The sequence below is a fragment of the Saimiri boliviensis genome, chromosome 5 (genome assembly GCF_048565385.1).
Source record: "Saimiri boliviensis isolate mSaiBol1 chromosome 5, mSaiBol1.pri, whole genome shotgun sequence".
Lineage (NCBI taxonomy): Eukaryota > Metazoa > Chordata > Mammalia > Primates > Cebidae > Saimiri > Saimiri boliviensis.
This window is the reverse complement of record NC_133453.1, coordinates 135,527,902-135,549,889: the sequence shown is the minus strand read 5'-3', so window position 1 is coordinate 135,549,889 and position 21,988 is coordinate 135,527,902. Positions and strand designations below refer to the sequence as shown.

General features: G+C 43.3%; 1 protein-coding gene across 7 annotated transcripts in view; it reads right to left on the bottom strand.

Moving 5' to 3' along the window:
* Positions 1 to 21,988, bottom strand: part of SV2B (synaptic vesicle glycoprotein 2B) — a 194,067-nt gene that overhangs the window by 28,536 nt on the left and 143,543 nt on the right. For all 7 annotated transcript variants that reach the window (XM_074400050.1, XM_039480070.2, XM_074400051.1 and 4 more), the window contains 7 exons: positions 17,659 to 17,839; positions 17,142 to 17,293; positions 11,155 to 11,288; positions 9,086 to 9,175; positions 2,774 to 2,884; positions 1,800 to 1,888; positions 515 to 679 (listed from right to left, as the gene is read on the bottom strand). In XM_074400050.1, coding sequence (XP_074256151.1) covers positions 515 to 679; positions 1,800 to 1,888; positions 2,774 to 2,884; positions 9,086 to 9,175; positions 11,155 to 11,288; positions 17,142 to 17,293; positions 17,659 to 17,839 — 922 coding nt within the window. The remainder of the gene's footprint in view (positions 1 to 514; positions 680 to 1,799; positions 1,889 to 2,773; positions 2,885 to 9,085; positions 9,176 to 11,154; positions 11,289 to 17,141; positions 17,294 to 17,658; positions 17,840 to 21,988) is intronic.

The following is a 21,988-nucleotide window of genomic DNA, read 5'->3' as shown; positions in this document are numbered from 1 at the left end:
CTCCAAAGTAATATTAGGTGAAAGAATAATCACAGGGCTCTGTTAGTCCCGACATGAAAAAGCGTCTAGGGTCAAAGTAAAAGCTCAACACTCAGGCTTTGGACTAGTTCAGGAGTCTTAGCAGTAAGAACCTTATGCCCTTTCTCTGGGCAGGCACTCTTCATGGGTCATCGCTTTCTGCTAATTTCCATTAAGGGTTCAAGTTCTTGGACTGACAGTCCTCAGTCAAATGTCTCCATCCTTGCATGAAATAGCTCTCCCCAAGAGATGAGAGTGTCAGGGAGTCGGGGGGAGGGGGGGTGGCGGGGCGGGTGGCGGGCGGTCAGCACAATACAGATGCACCACCAGGGGAGCTATGGAATCTCTGGCAGCCATGACAAGTTGTGATGATGACACCAGCCTTGGCACTCATTCCCAGCCATATTTGATTCTTATCTTCCCTCTGGCTCCCTCCCAAGAATAGTCCTCATGACTGTCACCCTGGTGGGGCAGAAGCCCGTGCTCACTCACTTACTTATCGTTCACAAGTTTCCCATGTTGGTGGATCTGATTTTCCATCGTAAAGTTGATTGTGGCACCGTACACATGCTCACCAAAAAATACCTTCATTTTAGACTTGTATTCTTCATCTTGAAAATAGTGTATCATATCAGGAAACCAAACTGTCAGTCCATAGTAACTGAAATGGAGAAGGTAGAAGGTTGGAACAACAACAGGATTAATTCTTTCATGATCAGGGTCAACATTCTTGGTTTGATGTAGATCAAACTCATTGAAAATACATTAATTTGGTTCATTATCAGAAAATCTGATCAGGCCGGGCGCGGTGGCTCAAGCCTGTAATCCCAGCACTTTGGAAGGCCAAGGCGGGTGGATCACGAGGTCAAGAGATCGAGACCATCCTGGTCAACATGGTGAAACCCCGTCTCTACTAAAAATAGTAGAAAATTAGCTGGGCATGGTGGCGTGTGCCTGTAATCCCAGCTACTCAGGAGGCTGAGGCAGGAGAATTGCCTGAACCCAGGAGGCGGAGGTTGCGGTGAGCCGAGATCGCGCCATTGCACTCCAGCCTGGGCAACAAGAGCGAAACTCTGACTCAAAAAAAAAAAAAAAAAAAAAAAAGAAAATCTGATCATATAAATCCTCATATTAACAGATACAAGGGGGGAAAATCATGATCACCTCCATAAATGCTAATAAGGCATTTGATTTAAAAGAATTTTTTCTCCTGATAAAAACACCAATAGATTAGGGACTGATGGACACCTCCTTAACACATAAAAAAATACACGTCTCAGCCAGACTCTTAGTGAATAGGGAAACACCAAAGACATTCCCACCAGCCTGGCACGGTGGGTTAGGCCTGTAACCCCAGCACTTTGGGAGGCTGAGGCAGGCAGATCAGTTGAGGTCAGAAGTTAGAGGCCGGCCTGGCCAACATGGTAAAACACCATCTCTACTAAAAATACAAAAATTAGCCAGGCATGGTGGTGCACACTCGTAGTCCCAGCAACTGGGGAGGCTGAGGCAGGAGCACTTGAACCAGGGAGGTAAAGGTTGCAGTGAGCCAAGATTGTGCCACTGCACTCCAGCCTGGGTGACGGAGCAAAACTCCGTCTCAACAACAACAACAAAAAGTGTCTTCTTTGTAGAAGCCACTAATGTTGGTTGTCTGTTACTTGCAAGCAAAGCATCCTATCTGATACAAATTCTCAGTCAGAACTAACCGTAATCCTCAATGTGTAAAGGAGGCAACTGAGGCAAAGGGAATTACAGTACTCATGTAAGACAGAACTTACCTTAATGCCATGGCAAACCAGACCACAGCCAGAATCAGTGTGTTCATTCTGTAGGGCCCCATTACACAGTACAGGGCATTATCCCAGACCTACAACCCGCACCAGAGAAGGATTGTTAAACAAAGGAATCTGTGACTTCGTTTCTCTCACAATCAAAGAGCTCATTACTCAGATATTCTAACAAGTTGCCTGGGAACCCATGGAGAGAATGAGTACCCTGCTGTCTCCTAGATGCAGCAACTCTGTCCACTTAACAAGGAAAGGCTCTTCTCTTCTTACTGGCTGGCCTCATACTCTAACAGTACAATAGGATTTCCCCCAGGAACACAATATTCCATGAATGTGATTGAAAGCACACTGGGTTAGGACTGCAAGGCACTGAGTCATCTTGACTACTGAGTTCTATACCCTGCCTGCGGGCAGGGGTGATTTTGCAAACATTTATTGACCATACACTGTGAAGGCCATCCAGTCCCAACAGATTCTGGCTGGCCGGCTGCCTCAGTAGTCGACAGCTGACTGGCTCCCTACTTGTAGAAGCCAGTGTTCCAGAGAAATGGCATTGCCTGTTTAGAAAAGTGTTTCTTGTTAAAAATAAAAAATAAAAAAAATTTTAAAAAGCCTCAAGAGGTTATTTCACTCACTTTTCAGTCACTTTTTCCTCATTGTGGATTATTTTAAAATTTGCTAGAGAGAAGAACGTTTACTCAGACAACACATTTTACCTACATTCAAAATCTCTGCCTTGGGAAAGAAGAACAAAGAAAATAAACTAAGAAATAGAGAGTTTTCAGCTCCAGGGCACACAGCAAGCTAGAGGCAGACGGGGGCTGGAAGCCAAACACCGCCCTCCAGGGCTGCCTCCTCTCCTACGGGCTGCCCCGGGATGGTGAGGGTGTTCAGGGTCTGCACTGCTCATCCACTCAGGTTAGAGACTCCCATACAGCCACCTTCTCCTAAGTTCCCAATCATACCTGCTTGAAAATGGTCTTGAATCTGACCAGCCAACGCTGGTACCAAGTTCCCGTTGAACTCTGTATCTCAATGAATTCGTCCATTTGCTTGGGAGTTTTGATGTTGGAAACCTGAAAAGTAAAAACAGGATATAGAGAATCTGAACCCCACTTTGTGTCAGTTTTCAATGTGTAGTTGAATGTAACTATTTAAACTGATTTAGGGCTAGAGGAGTCTGATTTCTCAAAGATTGTATTCAAAACAAAATCGAAACCTGTTTCCATCACCTCCTCCAATAAACCTTTCATCTAGAGATAAAGACAAGTCTTAAGAGTGTCTCCATCTCTTTCTTCAGCCAAAGGACTGAAGATATGAGGAGACAACAGAAGAGAAATACAGACGGGACTGGATACTCTGCTGGGAGAAAGCAGTCCCTGGAAGTGGACAGCAGACTCATGATCTCCTGAGCACTAGGTCTAAGATAGCTTGGCTATGCTTTTTTAAACCCTAAAAACAGTGGTTCTTAAACTTTTGAAAGGGCCAGGCACCCATTTGAGAATGTGCTAAAGGCGTAGGCTGTCTTCCCTGAAATGTCAAGGAGGATGTAACCACACCGTGAGCCTTCTGGACTCATCTTGCCTCTCACAGATATGCAGCCTTTGCAAATAAGATCTTCCGCCTGAGGTCAACAGGAAAACTTCATACCTAACACAGGAGGCTCTGCAGTAGAACTCTTGGCTGGAGCTGGGCTTCAGGCTATTCAGTACCTTCCTGGATGTTACGAACCCCAGCTACAGCCAAAGGAGGCTAGAGGGAAAGTGAGCACCAACTCAGGAAGCACCTTAAAAACCACACCCCAACGCCTTAAGGTATCCACTCTACTGTCCATTTTTCCATTCTTTGCTCCTTGGAGGAAAAAACACTCTCTTCCTTTGGGATTAGGGAGTGGGTGTGTTGATGACTTCAAGCACAATTACTCACTTTAATTTACGATTCATTAGAACAACTGTCTATGATTCAGTCTAAATTGTCTTGTGTTACCCCAGCCCTGCAGATGGTGGGTTCTCCGCTGAGCGCTTCAACTCCTTCTCCTTCCAAAGGTTTCACTGTGAGCTTCTGAGACGGCCAAAGGGGCCAGTAAAAGCTAGGGCTCACAGCATGGGCACCAGGTGAGAGTCTGACTGCCCTAACCTCTCCCTCCAGGCCACTGAACACATCTATGAGCACATCTGCTGACGGGAAGCGCACAACAGCAAAACAGGTAATGCCATCAAGCTGGCTGAGTACCCGCCCCTGACCGCCAACCACGGGCTGGCTCTCTGAGGTCAGTTACTGCTTTCTGGTTGTCTCTTTGCATTTCTTTTTCTGGCCCATCCTGTCATTTACTTCTACATCATTAACATAATCATCAGGTCAGTATAAAACACTGAGCCCATAACCTTTTTAAGTGGCTCTTCCTGTTGACTTAAAACTGAAAGCCACAGTTAGGCCTCAGAACCTAGTAACTGGCATGCATGCTGGGATAAGACAAAACGCCGACATTTTAATAACCCTCCACACATTGATTTCTGCCCGACCGCCCTTCCTCCAGGCACACCCCCACCCCTAAAACGAGGAACTCTGATCCTGCTGTAAAAGACTGAGCTTTTGTGTCTGAAAACTGACGTTTTCATTGATTTCCTAGCTAAGATCTCATTCTTCAGCATTAGGCAGCTACCTCTGTTAAAATAACTAAATGGGAAGCCACTCAACCAAAGTGGCTCTAATGCCCTCGGTTCCCATCATCAAGCACAAACCTAAGTCAGAATTTTAAATAAAACAAAACAAGCTCAGCCCAGCCCAGTCAGCTGAGTGGGCACTGGCTATTATTATCTTGAACCTCCCACTGGAATAATCCAAATGAGGCAATCGCTCAAACTCTAATCTGGAAAATGCTTTCTCTGCTCTGACTCCATGTTCTACCTATAAAAACCTCTCCCTCAGGCTCTGTCGCTAAAGCCCTGACCCACCTCCACTGTGAGCCACACGACAGATGAATCACTGTCTCCGGAAATAAACTCCCTGAGATTTTAATGTGCCAGAGTTTATCTTTGAACGCAGTAGAATGTGTTGTCAGCAGAGAATGTGGGATCACTTCTCCAAAACGGGGCTCCCACTGCAGTAATCCCATTTGGCTGGTGTAGAAGGGGTCTCTCCAGAATCAACAGTTAGGAAAGGCCTGCTGAGCACCACCACATGGAAGCTACTGTACAAGACGCCGGAGAGTAAGATGCGAGTTGGGAGGAGCTGATGGTGTGCTTGTGACGGGCAGGACAGGGTGGGGAGGAAGTCTCTAATCAGGACTCCTCCGGGGACAGTCTGTGTGCGTTTGAAATAAATCTGCTAATAACTGCTCAAGGCATGGGGAAATCCCAGAAAAACACTCTGATTTAAAATGCTAGTAACCCATTATGCATAAGCAAGGAGAAACGATTTTATTCCAAAGGGAGAAGAATAGAGAAGGCAGAGGAAAGGAGGTGGAGAGACTGAAAGGGAAATGGGAGAAAGGAGGGGAAGGCTGCATTCTGGGATGATTCCTCTGTTCACGAATGTTCAGCTAGCCCGTTAAACCCCAAATGCTGGGTATGAGTTATGTCTGTGTCTGTGTGTCTGTCTTAATGTGTGTCTGTGTGTGTCTGTGTGTTCCTGTGTCTGTGTGTCTGTCTTCAGGTGTGTCTGTGTGTCTCCGTATGTGTGCCTATGTCTGTGTGTGTGTCTCCATGCCTTTGTGTATGTGCATGTGTGTTCCTGTGTTTCAGGCCAGGCTGATGTAGTGCAAAACCCAATCCAGCCAATGTGGAGGCAGATTCAGAAGACCATGGAAACATCTCCCAGAAATAAGCAGGAGCTTGGAGAGGAACTTGGACTTCCTCTGACTGTGGAAAAGGGCAGCGGGGGCAGGGTGGCAGGAATGAGCCAGGTACACCCAGAAGCCTCACCCATGTGTGGCTTCCACACCTGCAGCACAGTGGACGCACTACAGGCCATCACAGAGTCAGCAGGGATGGAAGGTGGGAGAATCGCTGTGACCCTTTACATCTTTCCTTTCTGTTGTGTTTTTTGTTTTGTTTTGTTTTAAGACAGAGTCTCACTCTGTCACCAGGCTACCATGCAGTGGCATAATCTCGGCTCACTACAACCTCCACCTCCCTGGTTCAAGAGATTCTCCTGCCTCAGCCTCCCAAGCAGCTGGGACTACAGGCATGCACCACCACGCCCAGCTAATTTTTGTGTTTTTAGTAGAGACGGGGTTTCACCATGTTGGCCAGGATGGTCCCGATTTCTCAACCTCATGATCCGCCCGCTTCGGCCTCCCAAAGGGCTGGGATTACAGGCGTGAGCCACTGCGCCCAGCCAACATCTTTCATCTGGAGTATTTCTGTTCATTACGCTTCTTAATAAATGTTTGCAGTACATGTTCTCACTTATAAGTGGGAGCTGAAGGATGAGAACTTACGAACACAAAGAAGGGAACAACCAACACTGGGGTCTACTTGGAGGTGGAGGATGGGAGGAGGGAGAGGACCAAAAAAGATACTATTGGGTGCTGGGCTTAGTAACGGGGTGACGAAATAATCTGTAAAACAGACCCCTGTGACATGAGTTCACCTATGTAACAAACCATCACATGTACCCCTAAAACTAAAATAAAAGTTCTTTTTAAATTTGCCGGAAAAGCATTGGCCCCATACTTCAGATATTAGAATTAAGAAAATATTAGAATTAATATTAGAATTAAGAAAATATGCAATTGAGGAATTTTTCCATCAAATTTATAACTTGAGTTAATTTATGAAAAAATGTCAAAACATTTCACATAATGGTTAATGTCTGTGTAGCACTTACTCCAAGCCTGGCACTGCTTTTTTGGTGTTTTATTTAATCCTTACAATAGCCACATTTTAGACATGATTATCCCTCTTTTCTCCGTGAGAAAAATGAGGCACACAGAGTACCTTGCCTAAAGCCACACAGCTACAAAATCTCAAAACTGGGATTTGATACTTTGGGTTCAGATGCTTAGCTACCATGTGATCCTCCCTGAAAAGCAGGGGTTTTTAAGCAACAGGTTAACAAGGATAAGTGGTTTACTGGAGACTGAAATTATGGAAGCTAAAAAATCAAAAGCAGTGAATCAAAGCTAGGTGGGAGTTACTTCAGGAAAGTTTCCTTGAGGAAATGGATTTGAAGTAGGGAAGGTTATAGAAAAGCTGCCTATAGCCTCCTGGTTGGTCAGAGCATGGTAGGCAGGAACACAGCATCTCTGTAACTATCAAGACATCTTTATAGAAATTATCTGGGTTTTGTTTATTTGTTTTGTTTTGTTTTCTTTTAAAACTGGCAAGAAACAAAATTCAGACTAATAGCCAATGATGGTAAGGGTGTGAAGTAATGGGTCCAGGGCCAGGCACGGTAGCTCATGCCTATAATCCCAGCACTTCGAGAGGCTGAGGCAGGTGGAGCACGAGATCAAGAGATGGAGACCATCCTGGTCAACATGGTGAAACCCCGTTTCTACTAAAAATTCAAAAATTAGCTGAGCATGGTGGCACATGCCTGTAGTCCCAGCTACTCGGGAGGCTGAGGCAGGAAAATTGCTTGAACCCAGGAGGTGGAGGTTGCAGTGAGCTGAGATCACGCCATTGCACTCCAGCCTGGGTAACAAGAGCGAAACTCTGTCTCAAAAAATAAAAAACAAATGGGTCCCCTATTGTCTGTGGCATTATAGATTAGTACAATCCAGTTGAAATGTATTAAAATCTGGCAATATATCTCAAGAGCTATAAAAATAACCAGGCTCTCTGAGACAGCACTTTTATTTCTAGGAGTCTACTCCTAGAAATAAAACAATCCCAGAACATGAAAGGGCAGGAACTATGTGCATGAGAAGGTTCGTTGCACTGATATTTAGAGAAACAAGGAAATAAAACTGGATAAATAAGCTTCCAACATTAGAGACATGTTGGGAAAACAGTGCTAATGTTTGTAGCATTATACGGTTTATTAAAATGATGATTATGAATACTAGGATACAACATAAAATGATAATGAGTGCTATACTGTGAAATAATATGTATACATGGGCCGGGCATGGTGGCCACGCCTGTAATCCCAACACTTTGGGAGGCTGAGGCAGGCGGATCACGAGCTCAGCAGTTTGAGACCAGCATGGCCAATATGGTGAAACCCGTCTCTACTAAAAAATACAAAAATTAGCCAGGCATGGTGGCATGTGCCTGTAGTACCAGCTACTCATGAGGCTGAGGCAGGAGAATCACTTGAAGGTAGAGGTTGCAGTGAGCCGAGATTGCACCACTTCACTCCAGTCTGCGTGACAGAGTGAGACTCTGTCTCAAAATAATAATGATAATAATATGTATAAATAAATATTCATACATATGCTTATCCCCAGAGAAATCTGTTTATTACTGTCACCATTTTTTTTTTCAGACACAGTCTTGCTCTGTTGCCCAGGCTGCAGTAAAGTGGCACCATCTCAGCTTACTGCAACCTCGACCTCCTGATTCAAGAGATTCTCATGCCTCAGCCTCCTGAGTAGCTGGGAATCGGTGCAGGCAACCACACCCTGCTAATTCTTTTGTATTTTTAGTAGAGATGGGGTTTTGCCATGTTGGTTAGGCTGGTCTCGAACCCCTGACATCAAGTGATCTGCCGGACTCAAACGCTGATATGGTTTGGCTCTGTGTCCCCACCCAAATCTCATCTTGAACTGTACTCCCATAATTCCCACATGTTGTTCGAGGGACCTGGTGGGAGATGATTGAATCGTGCGGGCGGTTTCCCCCATGCTGTTCTCATGGTAGTGAATAAGTCTCATGAAATCTGATGGGTTTATCAGGGGGTTCTCCTTTTGCATCTTCCTCATTTTCTCTTGCCACCACCGTGTAAGAAGTGCCTTTCACCTCCCGCCATGATTCTGAGGCCTCCCCTGCCATGTGGAACTGTAAGTCCAATTAAACCTCTTCTTCTTCCCAGTCTCGGGTATGTCTTTATCAGCAGCATGAAACAGGACTAATACAGCCTTCCAAAGTGCTGGGATTACAGGCATGAGCCACCGTGCCTGGCACCATTTTTAAAAATAATTAGCAACCTAAGGAAAAACCTAGGATAGCCATCAAAATGCAAAGAGTCATTATTATAAAGTGACAGCAATATCAGAGTCTTTATTCTCCTTTTGACAAATGTTCTGTTATGTGCTTAAATTACTTTTTAGCAAAGCAAAGCAGTGAAGAAGAGAACCCCCTGTTACTGGCAGGCAACCCCATACTCACTGTGAACACTTTCTCTGGGGTCCCTTTAGCCCTCATGTTGGTGTCATGCACTTGCTTGAGAATCATCCAGGCCTCGTCGTGTTTGCCCATCTGGTGAAACCAAGAAAAGACACAGGAAAAAATCAGTACTGACTAGGCCTTCTGTTCATTAGGGATGGAAAATCCTACAGACTCAATGGGAATGCTGATACGAGCATTCCTGTCAGGTCTGAGGCGACGGCACATGGACTCATTACCATCTAGGACTTGTGAATGACCAGGACAAGCTTCCCTCCCCAGCCATTCTCACAAGGATAATAAGGTTGTGCTTTCAAGGTATAAATGCTAGGTGGTATTATCATTATACACTCTGAGTAACTAATTGCACTTATAAGGTTGAATGGACTCGGATGTGGGAACCACATTCCTCACTGATGAGACAAGGCAAAGAAGCAACATGTTACAGGTCAAATTATGTGCCCCCAAAAAGGATATGAAGTCCTACCCCCTGTACCACAGAGAGTGACTTTATTGGAAATAGAGTTGTGGCAGGTGCAATTAGCTAAATTCAGATGATGACATTCTGGAGTAGATGGAGCCCCAATTCATTATAACTGCTGCCCTTCAGCATGCAGGGAGGATGCCATGGGATGATGAAGGTCACGACTGCAGTGACACAGCCGCAAGCCAAGAAATGGCCAAAAAAGCCACAAACCAACAGAACCAAGAAGAGCCAAGGGAGGACTCTCCCACACAGTCTTCTGAGGGAGCAAGACCTTGCTGCTGCTTTGATTTGGGACTTCGAGTCTCTGAAACTGTGAGACAAATATCTTCTTTTAAGTCACTCAGTTTGTGGCACTTTGCTACAGCAGCCCCAGGACACTCATTCCAACCAAGGGTGCAAAACTCCCTGTGGCATCTGCCTCCTGATCACAGGGGCAAACAGGGAAATTCAACGTGGAGGATCACTCTGCAGATGGCTCAGGAAGGACGCAGGTAAGTGGGTTCTGCAGACTGGGTCCTGTTGCCCCTCCGCCCACTCCTGCGCTGTCTGACCTCGGCAAGCAGAAGACTCCCCTGCTTTGCAGGTTCGTGGGACGCATCTCTCAGGACACAGATGCAGCTGTCGGGTGGCTGGGACCCTGTGTAGCTAGGAGACCTTGGGAGCAGCTTGGGAGCAGCAACAAACTGTACCATAGCTCTCTCATGCCAAATTAGTTGAGTGTATTGGTGCATGCATGCCTGTGGTGCCAGCTACTCGGGAGGTTGAGGTGGGAGGATTGCTTGGGCCCCAGAGATCAAGGCTGCAGAGAGCCATGGTCGTACCACTGTGCTCCAGCCTGGGTGACAAAGAGAGACCCCCATCTCAAAAAACATATATATATTTTTTTCAAGGTGTAAATGTGAAATATAAGTATTTCACATATAAATATAAATGTAAATATATACAATTTTTCAAGTTGTAAATGTGAAATATAAATATTTCACATATAAATATAAATATAAATATATTTTCAAGGTGTAAATGTGAAATATAAACATTTAACATATAAATATAAATGTAAATATATATATATATATATATATATATATATATATTTTTTTTTTTTTTTTTTTTTTTTTTTAAGAAGAAGTATCTCTTTGTCACCCAGGCTGGAGCGCAGTGGTACAACCATGGCTCTCTGCAGCCTTGACCCCTGAGGCCCAAGTAATCCTCCCACCTCAGCCTCCCGAGTAGCTGGGACCATGGACATGCATGCACCAACATACTCAACTAATTTTTTCTATTTTTGTAGCGACGAGGTCTCCCTGTGCAGCCCAGGCTAAAAAACTTCCTAATCAGGATCTCGGGGACATTGGGTGTCATGAGGCAGCTCCGGAACCACCCTTCCACAGTTTTGGGAAGGAGCTCCGGCTGAGGGCTCCGTGAGCTCTTGAGCCCTCCACGAATCCATGACCTGCCACCATCACAGCAGGCAGGGAGCCGGATTTAATGACGAGTATGGGCCGAGGAACTGAGAGCAGGAAGGGAGGCGGGGTTCCTGTGGTGGCTGTGTCGCTCTCCCGCTGCGGGGGAAGCACTGACTCACCTCTAGCAGAAACCTTGGGCTCTCTGGCATGAACTTCAGGGCCACCATGGACACGGTGCAGGGCAGAGCACAGACGATGACAAACACTCTCCAGCTGTGGAAGTGGTAATTGGTCCCCATGCTGAAGCCCCAGCCTGCAAAGGAGCAGTCAGTCACAGGATTTCTGGGACATGACTTTTTCTCTAAACAAGAGTGACTTTGAAGACCTAGCTCACTAACTTCAGAGAACAGGAGAGTCACCCGGGGAGCTGGTTAACATGCAGACTCCTCGGCTGTGCCTCCAAAGCTTCTGAGTCATAAGGCTGGGACAGGAGCCACATCTTGACAAATCTGCACAATGATATTTCTCATACTGCATATTTGTCAGAATATGCACATTTGTCCAGCTTCTGGACAAATCCCCAGGTCCAGGCCTGGTCTGACATTTACAGAGCCTTGGATAAGAGTACAAACAGAAGCAATAGCCTGTATCTCTACCCAATCATTATATTTTAAGATAGCAAATGGTTAAATGAAACCTACTCTATTTGCCTGCCTCGACAAGCAGCAAGCTAGAAGTCTCAGCCCAGACTCTACACCCACCTGTGCCACATCCTCCACTCCCTCCTGCCAAGTGAGGGACCATGTGCTGATGTGCGTGGATTCACCACTGTGATGAGAATGGGCACTCTAGTCTTGATCTCTTGAGTTTATGGGAGTTCCTGGGTCCTGGGCACCCAGAGCATAATCTGGATGGAGAGGAGGATGGGGTCAAGGCCTCAGAGATCCCTGGCCTCACAGGAAGGAGTGCAGCCAGAGGAAGGCCAGAGCAGGCCCTCATATGGCCCAGGGCTTCTATTGGAGATCCCTCTTACCCAGGTCAAAGGGCAACGCCAGCTCCAGGTGATTCCAGTACAAAGGGTTCAGGACCACATTATGAAAAATACTCTAAGTTGTAATATGACTACACAACTTATTCAAATAAGAGACTGAACTACATTCAAATGCATCCCACCATCACTGAAACGGGAAGATAATGGGCTCCTATTCCTTCATTACTATTCAAAGCATTGCTAAAATCATATTCAGGAACTACATTCAGGCATTGTTTTGAATATCCTCACAGGTAGCAAACCTCTCTCTTTTAAGTAATAAAGTGGAAATAGCCTAGACTTTTGCAGTCACAGAGATCAGAGTTCAAATTCTGGCTTGATCCTATCATATTGCATTGGTAGGTTTTTACAGGAAATGGTAACTCCACAAATTTGCTATGTGTGAACGCTCCTGGCAACCCATCATACTTCACATGTTTAGAGAGTAGATTTGATTTTTTTTTTTTAGAAATAGGTACATGACATTTAGCACCAAGGCTGTTGAATAAAATAGATAAATGTCAGCAAAGATCAGTAAAAGAATTATTTTTTAAAAATAGAGCCAAGGTTATAAAATAGACTGGTTTCTCATGCCATAAAGTATTTCTGAAGACAATTCAAACGGTATTTTTAAAGACAAGACTATGTAAATAAATATACCAATTTTTAAAGTTTAGAGGGCAATAATTTTCTGGATATAAAACTTGTATTTCATTTACTTAGAACTATCACATACGGCCAACTCCAGTGGCAAGCAGCTTGTCTTGAATTTTTATCACTCCTCATTGTGGTTCCACTGGTTCTACTCACAGCAGACTCCTAAGCAATCATCTGCTGTTCCTGCAGATCTTTTCCACTTTATCTGTACAATTAAAGGACTAGGTAGACGGAATCTCAGTTTGGAAATGTGGGACTGTGGTCCCTTGGACACCTTTGACCACAGCAACTGAACATATACCTCATCCAATACACTCATTCAGAAGCAAATCTTTTTGCACAGCTTCGCCTCTTAGCATCTCACTGAGGTTTGTTCGTTCATTTTAATTTTAATTAAAAAGCCTTTCCCTCCCCCAGGAGTAACACTAGAAAGAGAAAGATAAAACTATAGCGATATTTGCATATTCTCACCTCATGTGCTAAACTATTCTGGCATCATTAGAAGTAAAGTTGATCAAAACCACACAGCAATCAAACACAGATGGATAAGCAGGGAAGAGGGGCAGAAGTAGCTATGTTTATAAAGTATTCTGCTTCAGAAAGATCTTTTTCTTTATGATAATATGCACAAATTATACAAAATCCATTATTCCCTCATGCCTCTACGGCTTTTACTGTGATTTCGGTAATCCGCCTTTATCACATTCATTAGGCACATCTTCGGGGCCCTAAATTAAATAAAAGTAAACGGCAAACTGCTTCCAAATATTTGCAACAATATTAATCTGGAAGCAGGGATTGTTCTGTTTGCTGATTCTTCTAGTTTGCCCTACTTTCCTCTGTCAGGATTTCACAAACAGCTGGTGATGCTGACTACAATGGAAATTAATCTTCCATAATATATCCATTATTTTTCTGAGCTATACTCATGAGTTCCCAGGAAAACATTCTGAGCTTTGTAATTTTCTTTCTCAATGAGCCAGTCACCCAAATTCCTGGTGCCAAGACTTCCCCTCACTTCATTCTGGCAAAATCAATTAAATAGTTTACACCGGCTGTACATACGAATATCAGTCTCTTCTCAAGTGACACATGCATTTGTTCGAGGATTAATGCCTCAGGCACATTGGAAAATACCATCAAATGTCTAGTTCACTGTGGATAAAACATCTGAGGCTTAAGATAAATAATGGCTCTTGTTACACTCCGCTTCTAGTCCACCATATTTCTAGGACGCATTGTCCCCAAGTGAATGCCTGTTTCAATTAAGCCTGATCATCCAGGAGGCTTCTATTTTAAAATGGAATATAAAAGTCACAGATATCATACAGGCATACTCATCAGGAAATATCCTGTCCATTTGGGGTAAAATATATATTTTTTATTTTTCATTTTCAGAGGTTACTGGGGAACAGGTAGTGTTTGGTTACACGAGTTAGTTCCTTAGTGGTGATCTGTGACATTTTGGTGCACCCATCACCTGAGCAGTATACACAGCACACAACTCACAGTCTTTTATCCCTCACCCCCTTCCCACTCCTTCCCTGAGTCTCCAAAGTCCATTGTGTCATTCTGATGTCTTTGCATCCTCATAGCTTAGCTCTCACTTATGAGTGAGAACGTATGATGTTCGGTTTTCCATTCCTGAGTTACTTCACTTAAAACATAATCTCATTTGGGGTAAAGTATTTAACGACAAGCCCTGCTGTCAGCCTGCAGTGGTCAGACAGTTACCACGTGGCCCCTCTGTCATGGACATCCCATCTATGTCATTAAACATGTCCCCAACCTGAATTCTCTTATTGCTTTTCTAGAAATCACTTACACAACAGCGTGTGTGTTTGTGTGAGAATGCGTGTTTGTGAAGTGAAAAAAACGATGCAGTTGGTAGTGACTACCGTGGGTTGCCGAGTCCCCTCACTACACCCTCCTGCCTTTTCCTCATCACTGTGTTGCACACCTGTGGTTTGGGTAGGACTGACCCCACCCCCAGCTCCAGGGATGGGAAAGGAAACGGATCTCAATTCTTCCAGGCCTGCATCCTCTGGTGTCTAGTGATTGGCTGAGGTGGACACATGACCAAGGCTGATGCAATCAGAGGGAAATCAAAGACCCTTTCTCATTGGCTGAGTGTGAGGGCTGACTTTTCCCATGGAACAAGCAGTCTGCAAACAGAAAGCCCAGAATTGCTAAGGCTTCCAGGAGGGAAGCTAGCCTGAGTACTAGAATTATCTTGGAATTTTTTCTCAACATTAATTCCTCTGTGTACCCCAAGAATTGCCAAAGGTTCAGGCTGGCAGGGATACCTAGAGCTGATTATTTTGGGGTCCCTTCTCCCCTTCATTTTACAGGTGAAGAAACCAAGGCTGAAAAGATGGATTGACTTGTCCCCTATCTCACAGCACCACTATTTTGATTCAGCTTTTATTAAGATTTCAGTTGCTTCCCTCGTAAAAGATTTTTCAATCCCTTCATTTAAATGTGAAAATAGGCCAGGCACTGTGGCTCACGTCTGATTTAACCCCAGCACTTGGGAAAGCCGAGGCGGGTGGATCATTTGAGGTCAGGCGTTGGCGAGACCAGCCTAGCCAACATAGTGAAACCCAGACTTTACTAAAAATACAAAAATTAGCTGGGTGTGGTAGTGCATACCTGCAATCCAAGATACTTCAGTGGCTGAGGCATGAGTATTGCTTGAACCCTGGAGGTGAAGGTTGCAGTGAGCTGAGATCAGCCACTGCACTCCAGCCTGGGCAATAGAGTGAGATGCCGTCTCAAAAAAAAAAAAAAAAAAAAAGTGAAAATAATCTCACAGTTTTCAAACATTTGGATCAGCTAACAGAGAAAATGATATTGTGACGAAAAAAAGAAAAAGAAAAGCAATGCCTCTGAACCATATAATCAACAGCATACTACACAGGCAATTAAAGTGTGATTTGAGTGAGGGATAGAATGCAGAACTTGCTCTCAGCAGTAATACAATTTTGTATCTAAAATTATGGAGAACTAGAGTGACAGAATTGGCTGGAAAACCTCAGCTCTTTATTTCACTATTCTTGTTCATATTTCCTGTGTTTCTGATATAAAATCCAGTGGATTTTCAAGTGCTAGATATGGCGAAGACAACATGCTGTTCCCAAACCCACTTCCTCTACTCCTTGGACACACGGCTAGATTGTTATCCAATGTCCCTTGCAGAAGGGTGTGGTCATGTTACACGTGAGGGGCCACTGGAATGTGAGTAGAGATGGTGAGTGTGCTCTACTTCCTGGCCTACCCTTTAACCAATCCATAACTGCCCGTTCTCGCTCCCCAAACCGGAGACCTTGTAAGTTGTATGTTGAAGATGACAGAATGACACAATGGAAGGAGTCTACACTCCAGGATTACTGATGGAGCAGAGCCACCTGCAGATCAGAAATGCCAGCTGGACCTAGCATAAGGGAGAAGATTTTGCTGTGTTAAAACATGGAGATTTCAGGTTCATCAGCTTGTCAGGGTAATGCACCCAGTAACACCTTAACTAATATAGTAGGTACTGTCTAAACCACGGCTTATTCTGAAAAAGATATACATGGAACCTCCATTAGCTCAGAAAGCACAGTAGAGAAGGTCATATTTAAAACAAGGCAATAAACAGGTGGTGAAATAACAGTCAGCTTCAGGAGAAGCTCTCTGCTACCCCCTCGGGTTCTGCACGATTCTAAATCACTGCAAAGCCTGTACTCATAATCAGTGATTTACCAAAAATGGTTTTGAATGACGATGATAGAATTACCCAGTACACTCCAAAAGCAGAATCAAAGTCAAAATTGCTGCCTTCTCCCTACTTTGCTCTTGACAAAACCGGTAGTACAAGTGACTGTTGCCAGGTCTCCGTCCAGAGAATACAATGTTTGCAATTATCCAGGAAAATAAAATTGTCCCGGCTGAAACCATGATCTTGTCCATTAGGGCTGCTCCACTCCCACAGCCAAACAAGAGTGATGGCAGGCACTAGGGTAGAAAAACTGTAAGCCTCCTGCACCCGAGGGGACATCAGGACTCCAGTCCCCACTGTGCCACATGCCAGGGACATGGCCTTAAGCAAATCACCAACTTCTCTTGGTTTTCGTCACATCTGTCATCTATAAAATGAGGCTACCAAAGCCTAACTTGATCAAGGGGGAGGAGGGCCAGAGGAGATGAAGGCTAAAATTGTTTCAAACAAAAGTAAGAGAAAGGGAGACAGGGAAGGAGAAAGGGAAGAAGAAAGGAAAGGAAGGAAGGAGAAAGGGCGGACACGATATATTTTTCCAAAAAGACATGTGAATTGAAATTAACAACGAGTCTGCAATGTTAGAAGTTCTTAAGAAAGATCAAGGTCACATACCAGAACTGTGCATGAGTACCTGGAATAAGGCTGAGGGTAGAAACTATTGCTTGGGTACAGGAGCTATAGAAACAGGGACCCCTAGGCTGTTTTGAGCCATGGCTCACCGTAGTGTGGGATGATGCTCCAGGCCATGGCAGACGCGTAGAGGCCCCCAGTCATCCAGAAGATGCCCAGCCAACTGAGGTGTTCTCCTCGCTTCTCCCGAGACAAGAATTCAGAAAAATAGGCAAAAACAATCGGCAGAGCACCCCCAATACTGCAAAGAGAAAATGCCAGAGAGAAGGAATCAAGTCATACACTAAAAATGGTCATAGCAGAAACCAAGTTGCCTATACCCCACCTTAGGCTCGGTGGTGAAATGACCCAGTGAATTTGAGAGTATGGCCAGGCAGTTCCTCTCTACATGTGGGAAGCAGTCCTGGATTATTTTAACATTACACACTGACTTCAGAGCCTAATCCTAACCCTAACTCTTTCTAAGGTTCGACTTTAATATAGTATCCTGAAAGTCAAACAAAAAGTCAGTCCAAGGGTTTCTAGAGTTACCACTCAGAGATAGAGTGCCAGAATGGATGGGCCATTGGTCTTGGAGGGTCCAGCTCCAGCTCTCTCAGAACATACCCAATGCCTGAGATGAGTCGGCAGAAGAGGAAGGCTCCATAACCCTGCACGAAGGAGGAGAGGGAGGCGAAGGAGGCATTGACGGCCAGAGATATGCTGAGGACTCGCTTCCTTCCCAGCTTATCAGCCAGGCCACCCAGGATGAAGGCCCCTGCCATCATTCCCAAGTAGACTATCATTCCTGTGATGAGGGGATGGAGGGGAGAGAATAGAGAGAAAAGACAAAAGATTAGAGACTGATGATGTTTAGAAAATAAAATGCTCATTTTTACTTACCCTAGAATTTTTGTGTCATAGACACAAAATGGTACAATGTGACATTTGTGGCAGATTGGAAGTGCTATACAAATGTGACCTTTTATAAATGTTATCTTAAAAAATGGCCTTACCAGGTTTATACCCATGTACACAGACTAACACAGATCAGCCAAAACTGAGATAGCTGTAAGATCACTCATTTAGTTGTGTAATCCTGCAGATGAGGGAAATGCTGTAAGTTTTTAAGCATGGAAAGTGTTAGTGCTGCAAAAGCCCTCGACTGGTGGATTACGTTTCAGGAGAGAGTTTCCAGGGTAAAGTGTGGCAACGTGGATATGGGAAATGTTTGGAAGGAAAAGCATGGTACAGGTGAAAAACAGCAATTGCCACCAAGGCCAGCTATCTTACTACCACCCAAGAAGGACCTTTCTTCAAGCTACAACCAATGAATAGACTTAAGGAAATGTAGCATGTTTGTATATGGTGTGAGACAAGGGTTCAGTTTCATTTTTCTGCATGTAATATCCAGCTTTCCCAATGCAATTTATTGAAAAGACCATTTTCTACCCCACTGTGTGTTCTTGGCATTTTTGTTTACAATCAATCGGCCATAGATGTGTGGATTTATTTCTGAGCTCTCCATTCTGTTCTATTGGTCCATGTGTCTATGCTTATGCCAGTACTATTTTTTTTAATCACTATAGTTTTGTAGTATATTTGAAAGATAGTGTGATGCCATCAGCTTTGTTCTTTTTGCTCAAAATTACTTTGCCTGTCCAATCTGCATTTTAGGATTTTTTTCTATTTCTATGAAAAATGCTATTGGAATTTTGATAGATACTGCATTAAATCTGTAGATTATTTTGCGCAATATAGATACCTTAACAAAGTTAATTCCTTCTATTCATAAATATGAGATATCATTCCACTTATTTGTATCTTCTTCTATTTCTTCACCAATGTCTCACAGTTTTCAGTATAAAGACCTTTCACTTCCTTGGTTAAATTCATTCCTAAGTATTTTTTAATGTTATTGTAAATGAAATTGTTTCCTGGATTTTATTTTCAGATATTCATTGTTAGTATATAGAAACACTACTATTTTTTATGTTGGCTTCTTGTTTTGCAACTTTACTGAGTTTATTAATTCGAACTGTTTTTTGGTAGAGTCTTTAGGGTTTTAGATGTAGAAAACCATCTGCAGAGACCATTTTACTTCTTCATTCATGATCTGGATGCCTTTTTTTCTTTTTCTTTTTCTGGCTTACTTGCTCTATGTTGTATAGAAGTGTCAAGAGTGGGCATTCTTCTCTTGTTCCTGATATTAGGGGTAAAGCTTTCAGCTTTTCATTATTGACTATGATGTCAATTGTGGGCTTGTCACATGTGGCTTTTTATACTGAATTTCTTGAGAATTTTTATCATGAAAGGATGCTGAATTTTGTCAAATGCTGTGTCTGCACCTATTAAGATGATCATTATGATTTTTATCCATTATTATATTAATGTGTATCACATTTATTTATTTATTTGCATATGTTTAAACATTCTTTCACGCCAGGGACAAATCTTACTTGATCATGGGATATGATCCTTTTAATGTGCTGCTGAATTTAATTTGCTAGTATTTTGTAGAAGATTATTGCACCATTGTTCATCAGGAATATTGACCTGTGACTTTCTTTTCTTGTAGTGTCCTTCTCTGGCTTTGGTATCAGGGTAATGCTGGACCTGTAAAATGAGTTTGTAAATATACCTTTTCCTTCAATTTTCCGGAAGACTTTGGGAAAAACTGGCATTAATTATTCTTTAAATGTTTGGTAGAATTCAACAGTGAATCCAGCAGGTCTAGGCTTTTCTTTGTTGAGAGATCTTTGTTACTAATGCAATCTCTTTAGTCATTATTGGTTTGTTAAGATTTTTTATTTCTTCATAATTGAGTCTGGGTTGATTGCACGTTTCTAGAAATCTATGCATTTCTTACAGATTATACAACTGGTTATAATTTTTCATAATTCTTGTGATCACTCATATTTCTGTAGTATCAGTTGTGATATCACCTCTCATTTCTAATTTTGAGTTTTCTTTCTTCCTTAGTCTAGCTAAAAGTTTGTCAGTTTTATCTTTTCAAAAAGCCAACTTGATGCTTTAACTATTACACTTTGCTGTTCGTTATAGGTAAGCATTGGTCAGATTCCTTTGCTCTACATCAGTTCATTCCTTAATCATCTGCTCACCTCCAGTATTGCTTGCCAAGTGAGGAATGGTTCCATCCTTGCAAGGAGATAAACAATAAAATGTATGATTATCTCTGAGAAAAAGTGCTCCAATAAAGGTATTTGTTGGATATTATTAAAACCCAGAAGAAGAGTAAAGCTTGTATATACCTCACTCAATGTGGGAAGGCTTCCAACAGAAAGACATTGATGTGTTCTTGAAAGACAAACAGAATTTAGCCTGATTTCCAGTTGTTGACTGAGGCAAAAAGAAAGTTCGATATGTTTGGGCAACTACTTGTAAGTAGCCTAGCATGAGTAGAGCATGGTTCATGTAGGGAAACCTGATGAGGGTTCAGACTAGAGGGGAGGACACAAGCCTCAGAGGGTGTGTGTGTGTGTGTGTGTGTGTGTGTGTGTGTGAGAGAGAGAGAGAGAGAGAGAGAATGCAGATGTATGATATGGATGGATGCATGCATGTGTGACTCTGTGTGTGCACACAGGTGTTTGCATGTATGTTTATGGGACCACAAATTGAAAGCAGAGAAAGAGAAAAGAGAGTTAGAGGAGTTGGATGAGTGGTCCAGAGATTTGCTGAGAACTAGTCTCTACACCCCATACCGTAACTCCACCCTGGAGAAAAACACTAGTGTCCAATAAAAATCTATTTTTTTTTCTTTTACTTCAATAAAGCTATCTACAGCACTTCTCAAACTTTACTGAGCACATAAATCACCTGGGGATCTTGTTAAAATCATATTCTGACTCAGCAGGCCTGGGGAGGGCCCTGAGATTCTGCATCTCTAACAAGCTCCCAGCAGAGGCCAGTGCCGCTGGTCCGGGGACCACACTTTGACTAGCATGAGGCTAGAGCACACCTGTCCTCCTGTAAACAGTAAATAGTGATGAGAATCCAGGCCTTGGAACCCAAAGATCTCATTCACTAGTTGTATGATTTGGGAGCAAAACCTCTCACCTTCTGAGAGTCTCTATCACCTCATTTGTAAACTGATTACTGAACTAGAAATGATCTCCAAGTTGCCCTCCCATTCATTAATTTTTTTAAAAAAATGTAAATAATGAAAGATTAAGTACTGTGGATTTCCCAGGAAGAGGATATTCAGATTAAAAACATAAACTCAGACACAAATGTTTGATTAAACTACCTAAGGCCATACAAGGCATGTTTATGACATTGTACACACAAGATCAAAGTATCACGTGTGCCAAATATATGTACAACTATGATACATCGATTTAAAAAGAAACAATAAAGATATCCTTAACCAAAAAAGTGGCTTCTAGCCTACCAGTTTACAGTCTTAGCAATGAACACTGTGCAGTTATGAAGCTGTTGTCTCTCGGCTCCAAAGCCACCCTTCTAGACGCTGTTTGCTCCACAAATCCGAGTCCGTTTGGCTAGCTACTCTCTGCGAGGCTCTGCCAAGAGAGGGTGCTAAAGGGAGGCTTCAGGGCCGGGGAAGGAAGTCAGGACCTGTCCTTTCTGTTCCTGTAGGTTTCGTCCTGACTGCAGCAATTCCTTTCCAGACAGCAGCTGCATCCAATCAGCAGAGGTCACGTTACACCCCATTCTCCTCTCCCACACCAGTACCTGGTGGCTGGGGCCCCTCTTCAGAGATCTGAGTTACAGCTTCGTGGAACCCCTTTTCAAGATTCTAAGTTATAATCATTCCAGTCTTTCCTTTATTCCTAGGGGAAATAGCTTCTCCCTGCATTTACTACCTCAATGATATCTTTCAAAAGAGTTTCATTCACCTTCACCCTCTTAATAATTTTTGCATTAAAATCTCTATTTTCAACTAACTGGTATGATTTCTGTCTCCTGACTATCCCGA